General features: G+C 41.7%; 2 protein-coding genes across 8 annotated transcripts in view; both read left to right on the top strand.

Moving 5' to 3' along the window:
• Nucleotides 1–11,309, top strand: part of LOC118362702 (disheveled-associated activator of morphogenesis 1-like) — an 81,220-nt gene extending 69,911 nt beyond the window's left edge. For all 5 annotated transcript variants that reach the window (XM_035743261.2, XM_035743257.2, XM_035743259.2 and 2 more), the window contains 8 exons: nucleotides 1,093–1,199; nucleotides 3,299–3,387; nucleotides 4,983–5,151; nucleotides 5,304–5,411; nucleotides 6,162–6,222; nucleotides 6,388–6,519; nucleotides 7,609–7,779; nucleotides 8,092–11,309. In XM_035743261.2, the coding sequence (XP_035599154.2) occupies nucleotides 1,093–1,199; nucleotides 3,299–3,387; nucleotides 4,983–5,151; nucleotides 5,304–5,411; nucleotides 6,162–6,222; nucleotides 6,388–6,519; nucleotides 7,609–7,779; nucleotides 8,092–8,298 (1,044 nt within the window). In that variant the 3' untranslated portion in view covers nucleotides 8,299–11,309. The remainder of the gene's footprint in view (nucleotides 1–1,092; nucleotides 1,200–3,298; nucleotides 3,388–4,982; nucleotides 5,152–5,303; nucleotides 5,412–6,161; nucleotides 6,223–6,387; nucleotides 6,520–7,608; nucleotides 7,780–8,091) is intronic.
• A 7,887-nt stretch (nucleotides 11,310–19,196) lies between these two features.
• On the top strand, nucleotides 19,197–23,429 carry LOC118362701 (JNK1/MAPK8-associated membrane protein). 3 transcript variants are annotated; one of them, XM_035743254.1, is made up of 7 exons: nucleotides 19,197–19,349; nucleotides 19,576–19,655; nucleotides 19,806–19,960; nucleotides 20,161–20,367; nucleotides 21,075–21,256; nucleotides 22,127–22,203; nucleotides 22,309–23,429. In XM_035743254.1, exons 1-7 carry the CDS (start codon nucleotides 19,346–19,348, stop codon nucleotides 22,525–22,527), a joined length of 924 nt encoding a protein of 307 aa, XP_035599147.1. In that variant the 5' UTR covers nucleotides 19,197–19,345; the 3' UTR covers nucleotides 22,528–23,429. The 3 variants fall into 3 exon arrangements, with proteins under 3 accessions (XP_035599147.1, XP_035599148.1, XP_035599149.1); XM_035743255.1 differs by having other exon boundaries at nucleotides 19,214–19,349; nucleotides 19,579–19,655; XM_035743256.2 differs by having other exon boundaries at nucleotides 19,228–19,303.
• The last annotated feature ends 1,625 nt before the right edge of the window (nucleotides 23,430–25,054 follow it).

Raw genomic sequence — 25,054 nt, 5'->3', positions numbered from 1 at the left:
CGTCAGGGTTCCAAAGCCGCAGGCAGAACAGTTGAAACTGGAGCAGCAGCACAGCCAAGTGGACTTGGGACAGCAAGGAGTCATCAGGCCAGGTAGTCCTGAGGCATGGTCCTAGGGCTCAGGTCCTCTGAGAGAGAGAGAATTAGAGAGAGCATACTTAAATTCCCACAGGACACCGGATAAGACAGGAGAAGTACTCCAGATATAACAGACTGACCCTAGCCCCCGACACAAACTACTGCAGCATAAATACTGGAGGCTGAGACAGGAGGGGTCGGGAGACACTGTGGCCCTGTCCGACGATACCCCCGGACAGGGCCAAACAGGCAGGATAGAACCCCACCCACTTTGCCAAAGCACAGCCCCCACGCCACTAGAGGGATATCTTCAACCACCAACTTACCATCTTGAGACAAGACCGAGCATAGCCCACAAAGATCTCTGCCATTGCACAACCCAAGGGGAGGGGGGAATCATGATCCATCCCCCTAACCCTTCGATGTTTGCAGATCTGAAGGGTCTGGATAGGTATGAGCAGCTTCCACCATTTAGCTTCCACCTTACAGGTGATGCTTTGATGACGACTAATTGATGACGTGTAACCATAAAACTCTGCATTTTTGATACAGTTTGTCACGTTTTCTTCTTTCCTCATCCCCTGTTAAACTTTTCTCAAAACCACTGAGCCTTCATGTTTTTTGTCGCCCCATAATTATGATGTTTACTTGGTGAAATACTATAGTAATTTCAAATAGATGTGAGAGTACTTGAAGGATAATCCAGTTTTATAAGACTTTTTGTTGCTGTTGCTTTAGGGACCTAAATAAGGACTGGGTTCGTGACGGATTGGAGTATTTGTAGGGGTGGGGCATGGCCCTGCCCAGATGGCGTAGATAATTTAGCAAGGGTTTAAAGGATCTGAATGCTGTCTTTACTTAGTAAGGTGGAAACTCGCCTTACCTTACATTTTGTGCCAGAAAGCTCACCACACATTAGCTATCACAGTGAATCTACTGTATATGGGGATTAGCATGTGGATGTACAAGATCTCTCTTGGTAACAGTCTTCTCCCCCTGTTGTGTTCCTGTCCAGCTGCTAAAGTTTGTCCCAGAGAAGAGTGACGTGGATCTCCTGGAGGAGCACAAGCATGAGCTGGACCGCATGGCCAAAGCTGACCGCTTCCTCTACGAGATGAGCAGGTACGGACTTCGTTTCGGTATCATAATACAAAATTGGTACTATTACAATGTGTATCACTACATTCCCCATATTAGGCACGAGCCACAGGATGTTATTTTGTTGTTGGTATACTGGAAAATACTCAGGTGCTCTCGGATGACAAGGGAAGTTGACTTAAAAACTACTTAATTGTTAAAAAGTTGTCTTCATCAGGGACTGACTCCATTGTCGGTTTACTGTAACAACACGTTCTGTGTTTATAGTATCACCCTGAAGAAGGCACAGTGATGCCGAAATTTTGGTGTTTTACCCAATAAATTACTGGGAGTTTATACATATGGAGTGTGTGACTGTCTTTGTTTTATAGCTTACAGTTTATTCGCCATTAGTCATCACCTCTACACTAAATCATTTTCTCTGGGTTTGCGCCAGTTCATGCTTTTTATAGTATTGTAATAAAATGTCAGGAATTTAGACCGATCATTGGGCGGAAACGATAATGCTGGTCTATGGCCCATGACTTACTTGAATGGTGAGGGAGGAGTGCCCTTCTCAAATGGAACAGTAACCTGCGCCTCTCGGTTATGTTGTCAACAAGGCAGAATGGTGCATCGTCCAGAAACATACAACATCTCTTTTCCATACAGTATGCTAGAATTTAGTTAGGCTTTGAATGGGCCACCTAGCTCATGCCCGGAGGCAGCCCGGTGCAAAGCACACCTACCTGGGCGCCCAGGCCAGATGAATTGAATCCCCTCATTGTTTTACAACACCAGGAGCATATGTATGACACACAGTGACACATGCTAGCTGGATGTGAACGTCTTTTTAACATACATCTCTTTGGCATATCTAACTGCTGAGGGACATCACTCTAGACATTAAAAAGGTGCCAGTGAAGGCCATTGGTCCAGTGAGGGTTTGGGGAGAATGTAGAAGGTTTGGGATCGTTTTTAGTAAATCAAATTAACAGCACTGTATTTGGACCTGTTTAGGTCAAATAGATGCTCTCCATTTAATTCACTATGGACTATACTTACGAGATTCAGCCCCCAAACTGTTTAGTTTTTTTTTGTGTGGTGGCAGGTAACCTAGTGGTTAGAGCATTGGGACAGTAACCGAAAGGTCACTAGTTTGAATTCCTGAGCCAACAAGGTGAAACATCTTTCTGTACCCTTGAGCAAGGCACTTTATTGCTCAAGGGACTTAATTGCTCAATGATCACTCTCAGGGGGAGTTGGGACATGCAAAAAACACATTTCCATTTCAAACCATGTGTAACAAGACAAATAAGCACCCACCAAATGATGATGATTATTAATATTATGTTTTAAGTATAATATGTGTGTGTAAATTGTTGATTTCTTTGGATTATTCTTTAACATGAGTCACTGTCTACAAGCTAAGGGGGGAGGCTGTGGTTGAGGGGGAGGCTGGTGTGTAGGTGGCGGCAGGCAGCTGAACTTTCCATGTACCTCATATTGTTCATGAATTAATATGAAGCCCCCCTGGGGAGACATTCTCGGCTCGCGCAGCAACAAAGAACAAAACCCCAGGGATAGGGCTCACTGTTTTAATAGCTCTCGCTTTAATGAGCATTCTGTGTTACAAATGAAGATTGGATTACTAGATTACAGGAAGGGAAACAATGTGCAGGTTCTAATGTACAAGTGTAGCACCAGCACCATTTTTTCCATGATGTATCAAGCCGTTTACTATGGGAATAGAGACTTCCTTCCAGGATCTGGCGACGTTTGTGTTTTGGCTTCCTGAAAACATTGTAGCCATGGAAACAGCATTTGGGCAGGGAGAAGGAAAGGAGCTTCTTTATTAAATGTGCTCTGAGTTTTCCATGTTGGGTATTTAATCCAGTAAGATCATTTGTAAAAGATGTTGCAAAGAGGTTTTTTTTTTGTCACAAAACCTCAGAATGAGGTCAAAGTCATTTAACCCCGATTGTTGATCAAATGTATGAACAAAACCCCAAAAAACTGTCTTTCTATTCAAAAGTTCATGCCCTTCATTTAGGACGTCATACCATATTACACAAACCGTTTCAGTGGAGCGTTGTATCTATGTAAACTCCTAATGAACCTTTTCACTTCAAACTACAATACAGGATCAGCCATTACCAGCAGAGGTTGCAGTCCCTCTACTTCAAAAAGAAGTTTGCTGAAAGAATCGTCGAAGTCAAACCTAAAGTTGAAGGTAGGATTTTCTTTACAATGTTCGATGCTCAAATTATCTACCTTTAAACCTTTTTAATAACTGGTTGGACTGTGGAATCAAATGTAAACCTATTCTAATGAGAGATGCTGGCAATAATCAAAGCCTGCAGATATAATGCTATCTAAGGTGTTAAAGGTACACTATATATACAAAAGTATGTGGACACACCTTCACATTAGTGGATTTGGCTATTTCAGCCACACATGTTGCTGACAGGTGTATAAAATCGAGCACACAGCCATGTGATCTCCGTTGACAAACATTGGCAGTAGAATGGCCTTACTGAGGAGCTCAGTGACTTCCAATGTGGCACCGTCGTAGGATGCCACCTTTCCAACAAGTCAGTTTGCCAAATTTCTGTCCTGTTAGAGCTGCCCCGCTCAACTGTAAGTGTTGTTATTGTGAAGTGGAAACGTCTAGGAGCAACAAAGGCTCAGCCGCATAGTGGTAGACCACACAAGCTCATAGAATGGGACCCGCCGAGTGCTGAAGCGTGTAAAAATAGTCTGTCCTCGGATGCAACACTGGCAACCAGTTCCAAACTGCTTCTGGAAGCAATGTCAGCACAAGAACTGTTCGTTGGGAGCTTCATGAAATGGGTTTCCATAGCCGAGCAGCTGCACAGGAGCCTAATATCACCATGCGCAAGCGTCGCCTCGAGTGGTGTAAAGCTCGCCGCCATTGGACTCTGGAGCACTGGAAATGTGTTCTCTGGAGTGTTGAATCATGCTTCACCATCTGGCAGTCTGACGGACGAATATGGGTTTGGCAGATGCCAGGAGAACTCTTCCTGCCCAAATGCATAGTGTGAACTGTAAAGTTTGGTGGAGGAGGAATGGTCTGGGGCTGTTTTTCATGGATCGGGCTAAGCCCCTTAGTTCCAGTGAAGGGAAATCTTAATGCTACAGCATACAATAACATTGTAGGAGCATGACAATGCCCCGTGCACAAAGCAAGGTCCATACATAAATGGTTTGTCGAGATCAGTGTGGAAGAACTTGACTGGCCTGCACAGAGCCCTGACCTCAACCCCATCAAACACCTTTTGGGATGAATTAGAACGCTTACTGCGAGCCAGGCTTTATCGCCCAACATCAGTGTCCAACCTCACTAATGCTTTTGTGGCTGAATGGAAGCAAGTCCCCGCAACAATGTTCTAACATCTAGTGGAAAGCCTTCCCAGAAGAGGGGATGCTGTTATAGCAGCAAAGGGGGGACCAACTCCATATTAATGACCATGATTTTGGAATGAGATGTTCAACGAGCAGGTTTCCACATACTTTTGGTCATGTAGTGTATGTATGAGCCTTTATAGGGACTAGGATGCCATTTGGGATTCAACCAATGTCTTTTGGGGCGGCAGGTAGCCTAGTGGTTAGAGCGTTGGGCCAGTAACCGAAAGGTTGCGAGATCAAATCTCTGAGCTGACAAGGTAAAAATCTATCGTTCTGCCCCTAAACAAGGCAGTTAACCCACTGTTCCCTGGTAGACCATCATTGTAAATAAGAATTTGTTCTTAACTGACTTACATTTTTATTTAACTATGCATCCTCGTAACTTCTTCCTCTCCCCAGCTCTAACCAGGGCCTCTAAAGAGATGCTGCAGAGCCGTAACCTCAAGCAGCTTCTGGAAGTGGTCCTGGCCTTTGGTAACTACATGAACAAGGGCCAGAGGGGAAACGCCTATGGCTTCAAAGTGTCCTCACTCAACAAGATCGCTGACACCAAGTCCAGCATTGACAAGTAAGAAATGGTCTGGTTTATATATCATATATATACTCCATTGATATGAAAAATGACTTGTACTGTACATAGGCGACCTGTCCAAATGACACAACTCTAAGTTTAAAAGAGAATGATGTTGTGTGTGATGTATATGATGTTTGTGTTTGTAGGAACATTACTCTGCTGCATTACCTGATCACCATCCTGGAGCAGAAGTATCCCAAAGTGGCTGTGTTCCAGGAGGAGCTTCAGAGTGTTCCAGAGGCAGCTAAAGTCAAGTAAGAACTGCTGCTAAGGATGACTGAATCAGAACCCCCCCCTCCACCTCCATCACACACACACACGCACTACCGATACTGTTTCATAAACCTAAGTTGCTTTCACGTCTGTGTAGCAATTGTGTGTAATTAACCTTGTAACAACAGTGTAAAAGTTGAGTCTTCCTCTCTAAGCTAAATTTATGGTGCCTGACTTTAAGTGGAAAATGTGAAAGGTTAAGACCGTATTGCTGTGTGTGTTGCCTTACAAACCTTGTTTACATAGAGGGTCAAAGGTCATATTTATATTGTCTGGATTTGTCAGAGGCACAGGTTGTCCTTAATGCCCCTAATTCAAATGTGTGAAGTATGAACCCTAGAACCTTTGGTAGGTCAAGGTGTTTCCTGTCTTACCAGAAGAAAGCAATAGTATAGCAAATAGCATAATCCATAGATTTAAGGAAACCTAAAACGGTAAGAAAACATGTTGCACATAAAGATAATCTAAGTTAGTTTCTGTTAATGCACCAATTTGTAAGTCGCTCTGGATAAGAGCGTCTGCTAAATGACTTAAATGTAATGTCAATGTAATGTTAAAACCTTGTGAACCCTGAATCTATTTCTTTCCTGAGTGAGAAGGGAGGAAGTTGGGTTTTATTGTCTCACATTTCATGTCTCTAATAGCTTGATTGGAGAACAGATTGTTTGTAATTGCTTCATGTGAATAAACTCCAGTCCCTCTCTTTCCCTTTCTTCTCCTCTTATCCACAGTATGACAGAGCTGGAGAAAGACATCAACAATCTACGCTCTGGTCTGAAGAGTGTGGAGCTGGTGAGTGGCCATTTTATGTTGGTTTCCCTTAATGAAGCCACACATGATATCTCAGGCAGTGTAATTAGGCTTACACTCCTCTACCAAGGGCATGGTACTGTGCTCTTGTGTTGTGGGTTGTCTGATGGCAATCATGTAATTCTCCTGTAATGCTGTTCCCTGTAGGAGCTGGATTTCCAGAGAGGTCTTCCTCAGGTTTCGGGGGATAAGTTTGTGTCTGTGGTGAGCCATTTCATCACTGTGGCCAGCTTCAGCTTTTCAGAGGTGGATGATTCTCTGACTGAGGCCAAGGAGCTGGTGAGAACGGGGGGCAGAGGGCTGGGGGCCATGCTGTCTGTCTGTCTGTCTGTCTGTCTGTCTGTCTGTCTGTATGTGAGGACAAAGCCCTTCAGACCACGGCAACTTGACAGGAACACTCATGGTTACACTCAGAATGGGTGTTGGTTCACCCATCACAGAACACTGACTTGAATGGGAATGTACATTCTAGTAGTTGTATTTCTATGGGGTTGGGGTCGTGTTGTCCATCTTTCCCCTCCTCTCCACAACTAGGAGCTCTAATAGAGCTATAAAAAATAATTGATGGGCATCGCAAATCCTGTAACATTATCCTTGGCCACATAACCAAGTAGGTAGCACACAGTCTACTTACTGCAGCTTTGAAGTCACCTTTTAAAGATCGAAACAACTCATATATCTGGGAATGCTATGCCTCGTGTTTCACTGTATTTCAACGACATAGTAACTCGAACACAGTATGGTTTACAGTCTACCTGTGTGGACATTGGAACCTCTGAATATAGGCAGTTAGTGTTTAACTAAAATGGGTCAAGGCTATCAGTTTCAAAGGCGTGGTTTCCCCCGACCCCCCCTCAAATATATTTGATACATGTGCAGGGGATAGAGGGTTATTTATGTGTCAAATTACACTTTACAATGACAGGGAGGAAGACACTATCTCTGTTGGGATTAGACCCTGGGTCAAATACTATTCGAAATCTTTCAAATACTGAGTGTTTGCCCTTCCCTGTCTGGAGAGCCAGGTGAACATTTGCAACAGTTCTGTTGGTTCCAATGTGCCAGACAAGCTCAATCAAGGCAAGATAATGTATTAGTTAGGATTTAAAACAGTATTTAAACCCAGGTGTGATGGGGGTAGTTTCTGATTTAAAGCTAGATTAATCAACCAGGCAACAAGGTCTCACACATTCATCCCTAGTGTATCACTGAAAGAATGTTCACCTACATTCACACTGAATCACCTGTGACACACAGACTGCATTTCATTACATCTTGATGAAGGATCACAGATACTCATTTTTCTTTCCAGGAAAGAAAGTTTGACCATCTTGAAGTACTTGGTGTCTAACTTTGTTTTCTCTCCAGTTTCTGAAGGCAGTGCAGCATTTTGGAGAGGATGCAACCCGTATGCAGCCTGACGAGTTCTTTGGAATCTTCGACCAATTCCTGCAGGCGTTCGCTGACGCTAAGCAGGAGAATGAGAACATGCGCAGACGCAAGGAGGAAGAGGAACGACGGGCCCGCATGGAAGCACAGGTTAGATTGTTAAGATTGTCTATCACCAACCACAATACTAGAGAGAGTCACCTATGGTCACCATTTCACCACCCATTCATTATGTAACAATTATTACAAATGGGTATCAAACTAGTGTTTGTGAGATTACACAATATGCAAGCTACTCTTGACCTAGTCACACTCAAATGTAGGTCAAGAGTAGTGCTCATTTACTCAGTATTGTAAATGAGCACAACTCTTGTACTGTGGTACTGCTCATTTACTCAATACACCAAATACAATGCTACTGTAAGTGTGAGTCACTAAGTTCCTCCTGTTTTGTCCCCTCAGCTGAAGGAGCAGAGGGAGAAGGAGCGCAAGGCCAAGAAGACAAAGGAGAACTGTGAGGAGGACGGTGAATTTGATGACCTCGTTTCAGCCCTGCGCTCCGGGGAGGTGTTCGATAAGGACTTGTCCAAGATGAAACGCAACCGCAAACGCGTCAACTCATCAGCTGAGACCAGCAGGGAGCGACCCGTCACCAAACTGAACCTCTGAAACAACAGATCCTGTCTTACTGGAGCTAAGCTATGCTGCCCTCTGGTGTCCTGGCATGAGCCTAGTGCCCCCAGTTTTGGGAGTGGACAGAATTCACTTCTAAAATGGAACTGAGCAGGAAAGGGGGTGGACAGAACTCTACTTACTCTTCTGCTACTCAAGCAACAATAACCCAGAGCTTGTGTCCATCTGGAAACAGACATATAAGATATTACCTCCTCTGAAAACCATGAACTATGGATAAGGAGTGACTCTCTAAGCTATTTGTGTTAATTGCCAAAACCTACACTTTTAAAATGCTGTGCTCTGAATGACAGTTTTTCTCCTGTCGCGGATGGGACACTTTTTTTAATAGCATAGGGCTGTTGCCCTGGAGTAGGACACTCTTCTTGACCCTTCCTACCTGCAAAAATTAGCAGGAAGTGGAATGGAAAGCCAGGGGTCACACGCGCACACACCGGCTGTGACACATTTCCTCTTTTAAACGGGAGAAAGTGGAACTTCTTTCCTGCTATTGTGTTCAGTCAGTCAGACACCTCTAGAGAGTACAGTAGAGGATGCCAACCCCATGCAGAGAAACAGTGTCTCTTGAAGCACAACCAATCATGTATGAATTACGTTTTTGAGATGAGCAAAAAAGCATAACAAGAAACACATTTTAATACTGTTCTTATCACAATTTTGCAAAGACCTAATTTAGATATTTAAAACCAAATCAAAGATGCAATATTACCATTTTATTAGAGCCTATAACTTTCATCTATAAAATACTCCATTAGAACTGAAATATACAGTATTGTAGAAGAGTAGGATCTAATTTTAGGCCTGCTGACTTGAAAGGACAGTGTCACTGTTTCTATAATATTTGAAGAGTTACCAAAAATAATTGCTCTTCCTCTGGTCATCCTAACACACGGAGGATATCAGTCTGGAAACTATGCAGCCCAACATTTGTTTTTTTGTTCATTACTGCCATGTACCAGTCAAAAGTTTGGACACACCTACTCGTTCAAGGGTGTTTCTTTATGTTCACTATTTTCTACATTGTGGAATAATAGTGACGACGTCTAAACTATGAAATAACACATATAGAACCATGTAGTAAGCAAAAATATGTTAAACAAATCCAAATATATTATACAGTTTTGATTCTTCAAAGTAGCCACCCTTTACCGTGAATGACAGCTTTGCACATTCTTGGCATTCTCTCAACCAGCTTCATGAGGAATGCTTTTCCAGCAGCCTTGAAGGAGTTCCCACATATGCTGAGCACTTGTTGGCTGCTTTTCCTTCACTCTGCAGTCCAACTCATCCCGAACCATCTCAACCCTGTTGAGGTCGGGTGATTGTGGAGGCCAGGTCATCTGATGCAGCACTCCATCACTCTCCTTGGTCAAATAGACCACCGGTCTAATGTCCATTGCTCGTGTGTCTTGGCCCAAGCAAGTCTTTTCTTATTATTGGTGTCCTTTAGTAGTGGTTTCTTTGAAGCAATTCGACCATGAAGGCCTGATTCATGCAGTCTCTGAACAGTTGATGTTGAGATGTCTGTTACTTGAACTCTGAAGCATTTATTTGGGCTGCAATCTGAGGTGCAGTTAACTTTGACCGTATCTTCTGCAGCAGAGGTAACTCTGGGTCTTCCTTTCATGTGGCGGTCCTCATGACAGCCAGTTTCAACATAGCGCTTGATGGTTCTTGCGGCTGCATTTGAAGAAACATGCAAAGTTCTTAATGTTCTGCATTGACTGACCTTTCTCTTTGCTTATTTGGGCTGTTCTTGCCATAATATGGACTTGGTCTTTTACCAAATAGGGCTATCTTCTGTATAACACCCCTACCTTGTCACAAAACAACTGATTGGCTCAAACGCATAAAGAAGGAAAGAAATTCCACAAATGTACTTTTAAGAAGGCACACATGTTTCATTGAAATGTATTCCAGGTGACTACCTCATGAAGCTGGTTGAGAGAAGGCCAAGAGTGTCATTAAGGCAAAGGTTGGCTACTTTGAAGAATATCAAATATAAAATATATATTTGATTTGTTTAACGCTTCTTTTTGGGTTACTACATGATTCCATATGTTATTTAATAATTTTGATTATTCTACAATAGTACAAATAAAGAAAAACCCTGGAACGAGTAGCTGTGTCCAAACTTTTGACTGGTACTGTATGTGTATATTATGTACATACTGTATGCCCGTTCCAGTGTCACCTCACTTGACTCTCAAAAAATCTAGGCGGCAGTCTTCCTTCTCCCTACAGTTTTCAGCTATTAGCTTCGCCCATGAGTGGCTCATTTGAACTACAAACGTTAATCATTGCTTGCGATGCGGCTTTCGAAACATATGGCCCTTATCCTTCATCAGAAAGAATCCTTCAAATAAAAAATATACACTTACTGCAGCAGTTTTGCACAGATCCAGCTATGAGTGCCTTCATCTGACAAAACGACACTCCCCGAACTACGATTACACAGGTGTTACGAGCACCGTCTTCTGTAATTAGCACAGGTGGTTGCCTCTTCCGCCTGTTTTCCGAACAACAAGCGCTGTAACATAGAGATATGGCCGTGTGGGAACCCTAACCCTATCAAGGTCTGTATCAATTGAATCTTTTTTTGCTGATCTATGACATAAGGTCCTTATGCTTCCAAAGCCGTACCGCAAGCAATGCATTATAGTTCAGATTCAGCGTCGGGGCTCATAACAAAACTCCCCTGTACAGAAGACGCCTTCATCCAATGTGTGTAATGGAATGGAACCGAGAGTCAAGACCATGGACTATTCCTCACTGTAACATGTACAGCAGAAAGATTTCAGTTATTTAGTCTTCCCCAATTAGTACAACCTTTTCTTAAACCTTTGGTCACATTTCTACCAACACCCTCCTTACTTAACTGTGTGATAGCATGTCTGATGTATGTGGATTCTTTCAATACAGCTTTATTATTATTTAAACAACTTTCTATTTCGAAACTAAAGTAATAAACTTGGATGTTAATTATCTGTTGAATCTGTTTTTTTAATGTTTACAAGCCAAAACTACAACCAGTAATTCATCTCGGATTGTATTAAACTGTATTTCTGTTTTCCAGAAATAAAGACTGGTATTCATCTCAGAGTTATAGTAAGGAGCATCCTCTGGTGGCCAATGTGCAAAAGTATCTATTTTTTGGGTTCCATTTCCATGTTTTCAAGACATTCTTTGAGGACACAAATTTGCTTGTTAATTGTATTACTTTGGATACTATTCAATTCAGAAAGCATTGTGAGTAGGGACTTGATCTCTGATAAAACCTCTGGCAACATAGACAGCAATAGTAATGACGTCTTTTTGTAGGCACCAACTCCGCCATGGCTCCTTGGCCAAAACCTATGGGGAAATGAATGAACGCCAAAAATAAAGGTCTGTGGTAAACACATGAGAGAATCTTCATCAGCTAACGTCACTTAGTACATTTTTAAGGATTCATGTAGTCAAAATCACATAAAGCACAAAAAGGCTTCATAATTTATAAAGGTCATGTTAACTGACTGATATTATCTCATAGAACAAAATGTATAAGTTGTCTTAAACCTGTGTTAACCTCAGACCTTATTTTCTGTTGAGTGTGAAAACCCCAGCAGCATTGCACTTACTACCATACACCGTTCAAAGGCACTTCAATCTTTTGTCATGCCCATTCACCCTCTGAATGGCTCCCATACACAATCCATGTGTCAAGGTAAAACATTTTTTATTTAACCTGTTCCCCCTTCATCTCCACTGACTGAAGTGGATTTAACAAGTGACATCAATATAGGATCATAGCTTTCAATTGAATTCACCTGGTCAGTCTATGTCATGGAAAGAGCAGGTGCTCTAAATGTTTGAAAAGTAAAAAATGTATTTATCAACTGATCACCAATCAAACAAAATTCAACTCGCAGCTTGTTTTGTACACTCTTAGGGAAAAAAGGTGCTAGAAACATATAGGGTTCTTCATTTTGTTCCCATAGGGTAACACTTTTCGGTGCTACACTATGTAGGGTACTTCATAGAATCCCCTGTAAATGGTTATCTCTCTATGAAGGGTTTTGCAGATAATTATTTTCTCTTTGAAGTGTTCTTCCTAGAACCCTCTATAAATGGTTCAAGCAAGCCTTATTAGCCTTTAAAAAATATATTTGTATGACAATTTTTCATATATCATAAAATCTGATGTTAGGAAACTCCATGTTTACAGGCCACATCAGGCCTGCAAGTCACATAATGCTGGTTTGCAAAGTGATATGTAATTCCTATTGGAATCCAGCCAGAGTGAGGATGTTCAACAATTGGTACTTTTAATCACCCGCTACCTGCATTCAGAATGTCTGCCATCGTATGGAAGATTGAATAATGGGACTACCTAAAGCTACTAAACTGGAACAAACATCTCGGTAACAGTAATGGGTACAAAATAAAGTCCAACTACTTACAGATTGGATTAGTTTAGAAAAATGTATGTTTGATCTTTGTGTAGCATAAGATTATACAACCAATCAATGTACAGTTGAAGTCGGAAGTTTACATAAACTTAGGTTGGAGTCATTAACTCGTTTTTCAACCACTCCACAAATTATTAACAAACTATAGTTTTGGCAAGTTGGTTAGGACATCTACTGTGTGCATGACACAAGTAATTTTTCCAACAATTGTTTACAGACAGATTTATTTCACTTAGAATTCACTGTATCACAATTCCAATGAGTCAGAAGTTGACTGTGCCTTAAACAGCTTGGATAATTCCAGAAAATGATGTCATGGCTTTAGAAGCTTCTGATAGGCTAATTGACATCATTTGAGTCAATTGGAGGTGTACCTGGGGATGTATTTCAAGGTCTACCTTTAAACTCAGTGCCTCTTTCCTTGACATCATGGGAAAATCAAAAGAAATCAGCCAAGACCTCAGAATTTTTTTGTAGACCTCCATAAGTCTTTTTTATTTTTATTTCACTTTTATTTAACCAGGTAGGCTAGTTGAGAACAAGTTCTCATTTGCAACTGCGACCTGGCCAAGATAAAGCATAGCAGTGTGAACAGACAACACAGAGTTACACATGGAGTAAACAATTAACAAGTCAATAACACAGTAGAAAAAAAGGGGAGGGATACATTGTGTGCAAAAGGCATGAGGAGGTAGGCGAATAATTACAATTTTGCAGATTAACACTGGAGTGATAAATGATCAGATGGTCATGTACAGGTAGAGATATTGGTGTGCAAAAGAGCAGAAAAGTAAATAAATAAAAACAGTATGGGGATGAGGTAGGTAAAAATGGGTGGGCTATTTACCGATAGACTATGTACAGCTGCAGCGATCGGTTAGCTGCTTAGATAGCAGATGTTTGAAGTTGGTGAGGGAGATAAAAGTCTCCAACTTCAGCGATTTTTGCAATTCGTTCCAGTCACAGGCAGCAGAGAACTAGAACGAAAGGCGGCCAAATGAGGTGTTGGCTTTAGGGATGATCAGTGAGATACACCTGCTGGAGATACACATGCTACGGATGGGTGTTGCCATCATGACCAGTGAACTGAGATAAGGCGGAGCTTTACATAGCATGGACTTGTAGATGACCTGGAGCCAGTGGGTCTGGCGACGAATATGTAGCGAGGGCCAGCCGACTGGAGCATACAGGTCGCAGTGGTGGGTGGTATAAGGTGCTTTAGTGACAAAACGGATGGCACTGTGATAAACTGCATCCAGTTTTCTGAGTAGAGTGTTGGAAGCAATTTTGTAGATGACATCGCCGAAGTCGAGGATCGGTAGGATAAGTCAGTTTTACTAGGGTAAGTTTGGCGGCGTGAGTGAAGGAGGCTTTGTTGCGGAATAGAAAGCCGACTCTAGATTTGATTTTCGATTGGAGATGTTTGATATGAGTCTGGAAGGAGAGTTTACAGTCTAGCCAGACACCCAGGTACTTATAGATGTCCACATATTCAAGGTCGGAACCATCCAGGGTGGTGATGCTAGTCAGGCGTGCGGGTGCAGGCAGCGAACGGTTGAAAAGCATGCATTTGGTTTTACTAGCGTTTAAGAGCAGTTGGAGGCCACGGAAGGAGTGTTGTATGGCATTGAAGCTCGTTTGGAGGTTAGATAGCACAGTGTCCAAGGACGGGCCGGAAGTATATAGAATGGTGTCGTCTGCGTAGAGGTGGATCAGGGAATCGCCCGCAGCAAGAGCAACATCATTGATATATACAGAGAAAAGAGTCGGCCCGAGGATTGAACCCTGTGAACCCTGTCTGGTTCATCCTTGGGAGCAATATCCAAACGCCTGAAGGTACCACGTTCATCTGTACAAACAATAGTACGCACGTATAAACACCATGGGACCACACAGCCGTCATACCTCTCAGGAAGGAGACGTGTTCTGTCTCCTAGAGATGAACGTACTTTGGTGCGAAAAGTGCAAATCAATCCCAGAACAACAGCAAAGGACATTGCTGGAGGAAATGGGTACAAAAGTATCTATATCCACAGTAAAACGAGTCCTATATCGTCGTAACCTGAAAGGCCGCTCAGCAAGGAAGAAGCCACTGCTCCAAAACCGCCATAAAAAAAGCCAAACTACGGTTTGCAACTGCACATGGGGACAAAGATCGTACTTTTTGGAGAAATGTCCTCTGGTCTGATGAAACAAAAATATAACTGTTTGGCCAGAATGACCATTGTTATGTTTGAAGGAAAAAGGGGGAAGCTTGCAAGCCGAAGAACACCATCCCAACCGTGAAGCACAGGGGTGGCAGCATCATGTTGTGGGGGTGCTTTGCTGCAGGAGGGACTGGTGCACTTCACAAAATAGATGGCGTCATGAGGGAGGAAAATGTTGTGGATATATTGAAGCAACATCTCAAGACATCAGTCAGGAAGTTAAACCCTGGTCGCACTGGGTCTTTTTAATGGACAATGACCCCAAGCATACTTGCAAAATGGCTTAAGGACAACAAAGTCAAGGTATTGGAGTGCCCATCACAAAGCCCTGACCTCAATCCTAGAGAAAATTTGTGGGCAGAACTGAAAAAGCGTGTGCGTGCAAGGAGGCCTACAAACCTGACTCAGTTACACCACCTCTGTCAGGAGGAATGGGCCAAAATTCACCCAACGTATTGTGGGAAGCTTGTGGAAGGCTACCCATAACGTTTGACCCAAGTTAAACAATTTAAAGGCAATGCTACCAAATACTTATTAAGTGTATGTGAACTTCTGACCCACTGGGAATGTGATGAAAGAAATAAAAGCTGATATAAATCATTCTCTGTTATTATTCTGACATTTCACATTCTTAAAATAAAGTGGTGATCGTAACTGACCTAAAACAAGTAATTGTTACTAGGGTTGAATGTCAGGAATTGTGAAAAACTGAGTTGAAATGTATTTGGCTAAGGTGTATGTAAACTTCCGACTTCAACTGTACATGCATAAACAAACATTTCTGAAAATCAACCTGCAATAGAGAATGGTTGTGTTTTTTTTACTTTACACAAAGTAAAGATGACACAATCAACTCTAGTTATTAACAACAACACTGGGGTTATTTTACACCACTGAGTGTTAAGTTCATTTAACTCCTGAATCAACACTAGAAATGTTACACTGAAAACCAAGCTAGATAAAACTGTCCAATTTGCTGTGTTAAAGAACCCGTTGGCGACGCAAAAGCCGTCTCCAAATATCCACACACCATATTTGCTGAAGAGCATCATGAACGAGAACGGTAAAAAAAAGAAAGAACGACCTTCAAGAAATCAGACAGTGAAAGGGACATGATGAAAGCATTGGTAACCGTTCTCAGCTGCCATGTTTGATTATGACAATCACCACCGCACAATTCCCTAAACTAGAGAGGAGGAAGATGGCCAGGAGCACAAAGGCTTGAGCTGCCACTGTGATGCCCTGGTGGACCGAGTTCCCTTGCTCTCTCTGTACTGGTGTGTGTTATTGGTACTCCTCGTCTCCACCCGTAAGGTTTTCGAGAATGGCCTTTGTGAAAACAATGTGTAACCTCGGGACTATCGTGACTATTTCTAGTGTTAAACTCGTCCAAGAGCTGTTGTCCGGAGCAGTAAAGTTTTGGGTGTCCCATTCCCAGTAGACAAGTGCTCCTGTTTGCAGTTCTTGCCTGATCGTAATCCTGTAGCCTATCTCATTTTCCCAGCCTTGCTTGTGTACAATCTGTATCTTTACCCGGGCGGCAGGTAGCCTAGTGGTTAGAGTGTTGGGCCAGTTCCCGAAAGGGAATCCCCGAGCTGGCAAGGTAAAAATCTGTTGTTCTGCCCCTGAACGAGGCAATTAACCCACTGTTCCCCGGTAGGCTGTCATTTTAAATAAGACTATTTTCTTATCTGACTTGCCTAGTTAAATAGAGGTTACATTTAAAAAAAACTATGTGCCGTTTATACCCTGACTACACCGCTAGCGTTGCAAAATAAATATAGGAATCTATGTTATTCAATTATTGCACCCACACCACTCGTGCGTGTTTGGCACCGTTTGGCACCGTTATAGCACAATTAATGTAATGTTTAGGGTTGTGTTGTGTAGTGGCTTTTTTTTTTATGCACCACCGAGATTTACATGCTAAAATTGGCACTGTAACCATCCATGTAGTTTTAAGAAAAACAAGAGGTTCTTGTCCAGTTCTGGCATTTAGGTCAACACAGACCAGTACATATCCCTTGGCCTAGAAATTGTTGATCTTCCCCTGTAGGATGGAGAAACTGTCATTGTTAAAGTATGGGGACTCTATTACTGGAGGCAATATAGGTGGCACACGAGGAAATGTTTCTCTGTTGAGATAATTTCCTGATTCATTTCTACCCAGATGTAAAATGTCCCTGTTTTGACTAATTTAATAGATTGGTTTAGGTATGCTCTATACTAAATTAACATACCCTCTGAGTCTCCTCCCTGTTTCACACCTGGTAGTTTGGTGGGTGGGACTACCAACTCTCTGTAACCTAGAGGGCAACCAGTGTCCATCTCCTCTATAACATATTTATTGTAGGATGACAATGTCTTTATTTCCGATTTCTTTCATGAAGTCTGTATTCCTAATCTTTAGGCCAAAGGCAGATGGATGACCTTATATATTCCAGGATGAGATAATAAAAGTTTTGTCTTCAATAGCGTCTAGTGTTTTCGTGTGGTTTAGGTTCGGACCATTACAGTAGGTGTGAGCAGAGCATGTTGAGCATCTGATACATACCTCTTAGGTCTCAGGATGGGGCTTGGGTGGGTGTATTAGTGGTGGTTGGGCCTGTTGCTCTGCTCATGGCCTGGGCATGTGTGCGGCTGTCATGTTGAGGTCCTTCCCGCAGGGACCTGCTGGGGCTGTGGTTGAGGGTGATATCCTTCAGGTCCTGGCAAAAGTTGGGACTGCTGCCTTGTAGAGATGGACCTGGTCATAAAGGCTGTTCAATTCTCAAGTGGAGTGGTGGCCAAGTAGAAGTTAGGTTTTGAGGCACAGTCCCAGGACATGCTTGCATTCACCCGTTGTATGGTGGCAGGGTGAAAGTACTTCTGTGGTAGCAGGGTGGAGATGACCACTCGTGTGTTAGGGAAAGTGGAAGAAGCTTTTTCAATCACTCCCTTGAGTGCTGTCCACCCTTTCCTGCTGGCCCCTTACGTCGTTTGTGCACGTATGAATCATGATGCGGCTGGGAGACTCTAGTCTGTCCTCTGACAACAGCTCCAAGCTTATTAAGTTAGCTTTATATACCAAAATTACCTAAAGGTTATTATATTTTACTTTTTGGCTTCAGAGGTAGCTTCAGACTGAACATGACTCACTCAGTTTTTGGTTGGATGGTATTTCCAGGTTTCTGCTGTGTTTCTTCTGCAGGTTTTGGTTTGCCAGTGTTTTCTTGATAGTCCTTAGTAGTAAGAATCATTCTGGGTAATTTTGTCCAAAATCAAGTTTTTAGGTTTAGAATTTGGATTTGGAGTGAAGGTTTTGTAGTAGAGGGTAGTATCCTGTATAAGTCCTTGTGAAAAAAATCCAAGTTTATCTATGTTTATCCAACTCTGATTCAATTTTTTTTGCAGAAGAATTCAGGAGCTCATGACCTCTCTCTATCTACCCTACTCATGACACAGGCTACTTGGAACATGTTTATCTTATCTTTTATATTATATGAACATATTGTGTGTCTGTAAAATAATATAAAATAAATACATTTTAATCATCATGTGTTTTAACATTTGATCAGCATTTGTCCACTTTGCTCAATTTGGGATCTCTAGCAGAAGCCTTCGGTACTGTGTGTAGTAGTGAGATTCTGCTGGGTCTACTTGGGAGTGAAATAGTAGACCAGGTAGCCCAAAGGCCTTTAAAACAAGATATAATTCATATTAGAGGTGATGCGTTATTAGAGACCATTATGATAGAAACGGTGCGACAGAGCCCAAGGACCTGCATTTATATGCCTTCCAAAGAAAGGTTGGTGGACCAAGATTTAAGGGTCAGACAAGGAAGGAAGAGAGTCTGCTCAACTGCGTCTAGGACATTGTACATTGAACTCTTCATTATATCTGGTTGGCAAGCATGCAAATGGTTTGTGTATGGAGTGGTTGATGAAACAGTGAAGCATGTGTTGTTGTATTGTAAGTACTGGTAGGCCTATGTGGAAGAGGATTGATGTGCAGGATTATTGAGGTTGGATGGGGATGAGGGGGTTGGAAGGGATTTGAGGAATGTGGGAGGGTTTGATAGAAGTTAGAAGCTCGTTTTTATTTTCTTAGTAGTACAGGATTAAGATAGGAGGGTTTAGTTTCTCTTAATGTTTGTTTCTTTATGAATTTAGTCTGTAAACTGTGATTGACTAGACACTCCAGTACAGTAGGTGGCGGCATGTACTTCTAACGTTTATTTGCGGATTACCATAATATTATAATAGATGAAGAAGCAACTTCAGGCTGATCGTTTGATTTAGCAGAAATTAAGTCGTTGGATACGTCATAAACATATTCTACTAAGTAATGTATTAACGCTTAATCGTATGGAGGTTGACTAATAACATGGGTATGTGGCTACATTGTCTGCACAATGATTGCTTTAACGTCCTGTTGCCTAAGCCAGACAAGCCACTATAGCTAGCTAACGTTAGGTAGTTAGCTGTTCTAGCTAGCTAACTATTAGCTAGCGTTACTTGTTAGTTGTTAGCTAGCTATTATGCTAAAATACATAGACGTCTGCAGTATTGTCAATAACTGTCTTGTTGTATTACTTACTCCTGGCTTCATTACAGCAGTAGCTATGAGTTCAACTTGTCCGGGACTGTATTGCGGCAAAACGTTAATAAATGGCTCCTTTGATGGAGAATGTGGGGTGAGTAGCTCCAGCTGAATGTTAACAAACGTCATCGATCTAGCAAGGCTGTAGAAATGGCATTCTACTGTAGCTACTGTAACACTAGTTATGTTTCCGTAACCTAGTAGTAGGCTATGCCCACACACTAAAATGTAGTTGAATGATCAGGTATGTCCCAGAGGAGAGAGGACTAGCATGCAGAAGATCTGTGAGAAGTGTACAGAATCCCCTGAACTCTATGACTGGCTGTACCTGGGCTTCATGGCAATGCTGCCACTGGTTCTACACTGGTTCTTCATTGAGTGGTATTCTGGAAAGAAAAGGTAATGCCTCACATTCAGGCCAAATTACTGCAGACATAACCAATGATGTATTTGGTCACCATAACCCATGGCCAATAGGCTGCATATTGTGACATTTACTGCGGCAGTGCTTTTTGAAAGGAAGATTTTAACATTGTCCTGTAGTAGCCTACTTGGTAACTCGCTTTAATGTTTCTGATATTATGGCTATTTTTCTGCAGCTCCAGTGCCCTCTTCCAACACATAACTGCCCTGTTTGAGTGCAGCGCTGCGGCTGTGCTGACTCTACTGGTCAACGACCCAGTGGGTCTGCTGTCTATCAGGTCCTGCAGAGTCCAGATGCTGTCAGACTGGTACACCATGCTGTACAACCCCAGCCCAGACTATGTCACAACTCTACACTGCACACAGGAAGCAGTCTTTCCCCTGTGAGTAGCCTATGCCTATGTTGTCCACGTCATGAATTGGACCTATACACTTTGCACTTGTAGGGCTGCTTTCACAGCTAGTCCTGGACCCAAAGCTTGTTGAAATAGCTTTTTAGTCCAGTATTAAGTTCAATCTCTGTCTCAACTGTCTCCTAATGAACTGATATGAATTGGCAATGAGTTGAACATGTAAGAGATGATCAGCAAGGGGCTATGCCTTCTATTGAAAATAATGAACGACGTGGAAGGTGTATTCCACAACGTGCTAGCAGGGTGGAACTAACCTTCAACGGAGTTGCATTATTGTCCAGAGAAAGCATAGAGCCCTAAGTTGATTGTCCTTTTTATACCATGGCTATAATTTTAACACATTTGCCGCTAGAAATGTGTTCATTTGCAGGTAGAAATGTGTTCAACATCCACCGAAGTAGCTAGCAAGTTTACTCGATAGCTACAGTAGTTGCCGTAGTTTAGCTAACCAAACCATCAGTCCTAGCTTGCTATTATGAAAGTCGATTTCATCATGTCAATAATATTTTCAATGTGACTTTCTCTTTCAAAAGCTATAGCCATTAAATTATGCCCGTGATGATATACTGTGCGTTGTAGGGAAATAATGCACGCTCTAGAATGCTCTTCAAGCCATTCAGAAACGAGTATTCATCAATGCCATGGTTTAAATGAAATTGGACGGTATGTGTTCGCAGGTACACTATGGTTTTGATCTACTACGCCTTCTGTCTGGTTTTCATGATGCTCCTGCGTCCACTCCTGGTCAAAAAGATTGCCTGTGGTCTGGGTAAATCTGACCGCTTCAAGAGCATCTACGCTGCTCTCTACTTCTTCCCTATCCTGACAGTCCTGCAAGCTGTGGGAGGCGGCCTCCTCTGTGAGTATGCTTTCAGATGAGGGTCCAGTCTAGTCAGGTTAAGTCCAGTTTGCATTTATATAGTATTGCTTGTTACATAATTGATTTATGTGAAATGCATTATTTTAAAGAGCGACTGCCTTTAAAAAGCAACAAATCCCTTTCTCTTCAGGACAACAATAAATATTTGTGGAGTATGCATGGAAACTAGTGACACGTTAGAGTAGCTGAACCAGGCTTACATGGATGCCAGAGTCGACCTGGGTTGAAATCCAGCGAATTGGCGGATTTGAACCCAGGGGTTTTGGCGGCGGCAGGTAGCCTAGTGGGGCAGCAGGTAGCCTAGTGGTTAGAGCGTCGGGCCAGTAACCGAAAGGTTGCTGGATCGAATCCCCGAGCTGACAAGGTAAAAATCAGTCATTTTGCCCCTAAACAAGGCAGTTAACCCACAGTTCCCTGGTAGGCCATCATTGTAAATAAGAATTTGTTCTTAACTGACTTGCCTAGTTAAATAAAGGTTAAATATTTTTCTTTAAATGATTGCCCTTTGACTCACCAGCCTATCTTTCCAGTCTTTCTAATACTTTACTTGCCCTTCAAAAATTAAGAAATGCAAAACTAGTCCTTTTATAATTAAACAAAAATAAGTCCAATATTTTGCATGGGTGGAGCACCAAAGAGGTTGTTTCTGAATTCTTCTGCCTTGCAACAAGCTAGTGGTAGGAAAATACACGGACAAAACATGGGAAAAAAACGAATACGGGAATGCCTCCAGAGGGGAAACTCTCACTCAAATGTGAGTGTTTAACAGCCAGCGCTCCCATTCAAAAGCAAAATCCAAAACTGAACTTCTCCAGACTTCCAATGACTGGTATTTTCTGTTTATTTCAGATTATGCTTTTCCATACATTATTTTGGTGTTGTCCCTGGTTACCCTGGCAGTGTACATGTCAGCCTCAGAAATACAGGTAAGAAACTCCTTATTTTATATTTACTTAACATTTATGATCAATCAGTCAACATCATTGTATTAGAACATATCCAATTTCCTATTTGTTTACTCATATCCATAGTCTTTCAAGAATCTCATTGCCAAGAAGAAGAGGTTGGTGGTGCTCTTTAGTCATTGGCTCCTTCATGCGTATGGCATCATCTCCATCTCCCGATTGGATAAACTGGAGCAGGATCTGCCTCTATTGGCCCTGGTACCTGGACCTGCCCTCTTCTACCTTCTCACTGCCAGGTTCACTGAACCTAGCCGGATTCTGTCAGAAGGCGGCAACGGCCACTAGAAGTATTATAGAGGGATGTGGGGATTAATATCCACCTATCAATTCAGAAGGTTTTGTGCAATAGACATATGGACAATAGTCTTTACTGACTCCTCTGAGTATGGTAGTATGATGACTGCTGCATGCAGGGTTGATGGTGTGAGTTCATCTCACAAGGAGAAGGAAGATTTTATTATATTTATGCAACTAAGGTGGGAAAACAATCACCCTATGCACATACAGTATGTCTATAATCTATAAAGCTCCATATATGTGTTGTAAATTATTGAATGTTATTGTGTTGATGCTTGTGTACACTTGAATGTTGTTGTCTAAGGCCTAAGATGTACTGTTCCTCATTGAGGCTGTTATACATGTTGTGTATAAACATATTCACTCTTTAATATTTTATGCTCAACGTCCTTGATTGCTTTAATCGCCGATATCCTTGGTTGTTGTTTTGAAATCGATTGAGGTCTCTGGATTGTCCAATAGTTTAAGTTAAGTTTTCTTGAGCTAAATCTAATGTGCCAAAAACTGAACACGTGCATATGCCCAGAGGCACATACAATGGTTCACTATAACCTAATATTAATCGTTACAAGTGGATGCATTTCAATTATTTTGCTTGTACGTTTTTTAAATGGAAATTATATTGCCTTTTCCCCATAAATTCTGTTGTGGAAATACACTGTTGAATAGTAAGCAAGTGAAATTGTGAATTTGTTTCATGCATGCGCATAGAATGCCTGTAAATGTAAAACAATGAGTGTTGATTAGGTCTATATAATTTTATTGGACTGTAATTTTAAAACCTACAAAACAAGGACTTGACTAGCTAGATTTGACTATTGTGAAAACTGTCAGAAGTGTTGTTTAAATGAGATTTTCTGAAATAAAAATTACAAGTGTGTACCATCTGATATGACTTTCATTTGTGTTTAGTTTTTCTAACAACGGTTGTGTTGATGTAATTCTTTGTCTCACTTTAGTTGCTCTCTACTTTAAGTGTAATGTTTGATTTAGTTCTGGCCAACAGGAAACTCATGCCCTTCAGTTCTTCCTGTAGTATATGGTTGAGGTCCCGCAGTTGGAACTTCCTGATGTGGATCTTGGTCATGCGTCTGTGGATAACCTCAAATCTTGTGGCCCCTACGAAGATTCCTGAAGTGTTGAATTAGTCATTAGATGATTTTGTCAATAATAGCCAATACTACGACGGCCCTCGAACTTCACTGGACGTTATGGAAACTGTATATCTTGAGGCTGCATTTATTGTAGCTGGGGATTTTAACAAAGCAAATTTGAGGAAAGGCTCCCAAAATTCTATCAACATAGTGATTGTTGTATTTGCTCTGCTAAAACTCTCGACCATTGTTATACTACCTTCCGGAATGCAAAAAGGCCCTCCATTCGGCAAATCGAACCACGATTCCATCTTGCTCCTCCCCTCCTATAGGCAGAAACTCAAACCGGAAGCACCCGTGGTAAGGGCCATTTAACCAATTGGAATCCACGCTTCAAGATTGTTTTGATCACGCGGACTGGTATATGTTCAGAGTAGCTTCAGCAAATAATTTTCGACACATATACCAATACAGTGAATGAGTTTATCAGGAAGTACATAGGAGATGTACAGTGCCTTGCAAAAGTATTCATTCACCTTTACGTGAATGAATTTTTGTTGCATTACAACCTGTAATTTAAATGGATTTTTATTTGATTTCATGTAATGGACATACACAAAATAGTCCAAATTGGTGAAGTGAAAAAAATTACTTTTTTCTCAAATTTAAAAAAAAAAAAAAAAAAAATGGAAAACTGGTGCGTGCATATGTATTTACCCCCTTTGCTATGAAGCTCCTAAATAAGATCTGGTGCAACCAATTACCTTCAGAAGTCACATAATTAGTTAAATAAAGTCCACCTGTGTGCAATCTAAGTGTCACATGATCTCAGTATATACAGTTCAAGTTGAAAGTTTACATACACTTAGGTTGGAGTCATTAAAACTAGTTTTTCAACCACTCCACAAATTTCTTGTTAACAAACTATAGTTTTGGCAAGTCGGTTAGGACATCTACTTTGTGCATGACACAAGTCCTTTTTCCAACAATTGTTTACAGACAGATTATTTCACTTATAACTCACTGTTGACTGTGACTTTAAAAAGCTTTGAAAATTATGTCATGGCTTTAGAAGCTTCTTCTGATAGGCTAATTGACTTAATTTGACTCAGTTGGAGGTGTACCTGTGGATGTATTTCAAGGCCTACCTTCAAACTCCTTCAAACCTACCTTCAAACTCTTTGCCTCTTTGCTTGATATCATGTGAAAATCAAAAGAAATCAGCCAAGACCTCAGAAAAAAAATGTGTACACCTCCACAAGTCTGGTTCATCCTTGGGAGCAAATTCCAAATGCCTGAAGGTACCACGTTCATCTGTACAAACAATAGTATGCAAGTATAAACACCATGGGACCATGCAGCCGTCATACCGCTCAGGAAGGAGACAGCAAAGGACCTTGTGAAGATGCTGGAGGAAACGG

This window comes from Oncorhynchus keta, chromosome 29, assembly GCF_023373465.1.
Source record: "Oncorhynchus keta strain PuntledgeMale-10-30-2019 chromosome 29, Oket_V2, whole genome shotgun sequence".
Taxonomy (NCBI): Eukaryota; Metazoa; Chordata; class Actinopteri; order Salmoniformes; family Salmonidae; genus Oncorhynchus; species Oncorhynchus keta.
Note: the sequence above shows the minus strand (reverse complement) of the source record. Positions and strands in the feature narration are given on the sequence as shown.

Bases quoted from the DNA above. Each gene is read 5' to 3' on its own strand.
- LOC118362701 (XM_035743254.1), top strand. The intron at 19,656-19,805 runs GTGAGTAGCTCC...TTGAATGATCAG, and splicing joins CCTTTGATGGAGAATGTGGG to GTATGTCCCAGAGGAGAGAG. The intron at 20,368-21,074 runs GTGAGTAGCCTA...ATGTGTTCGCAG, and splicing joins CAGGAAGCAGTCTTTCCCCT to GTACACTATGGTTTTGATCT.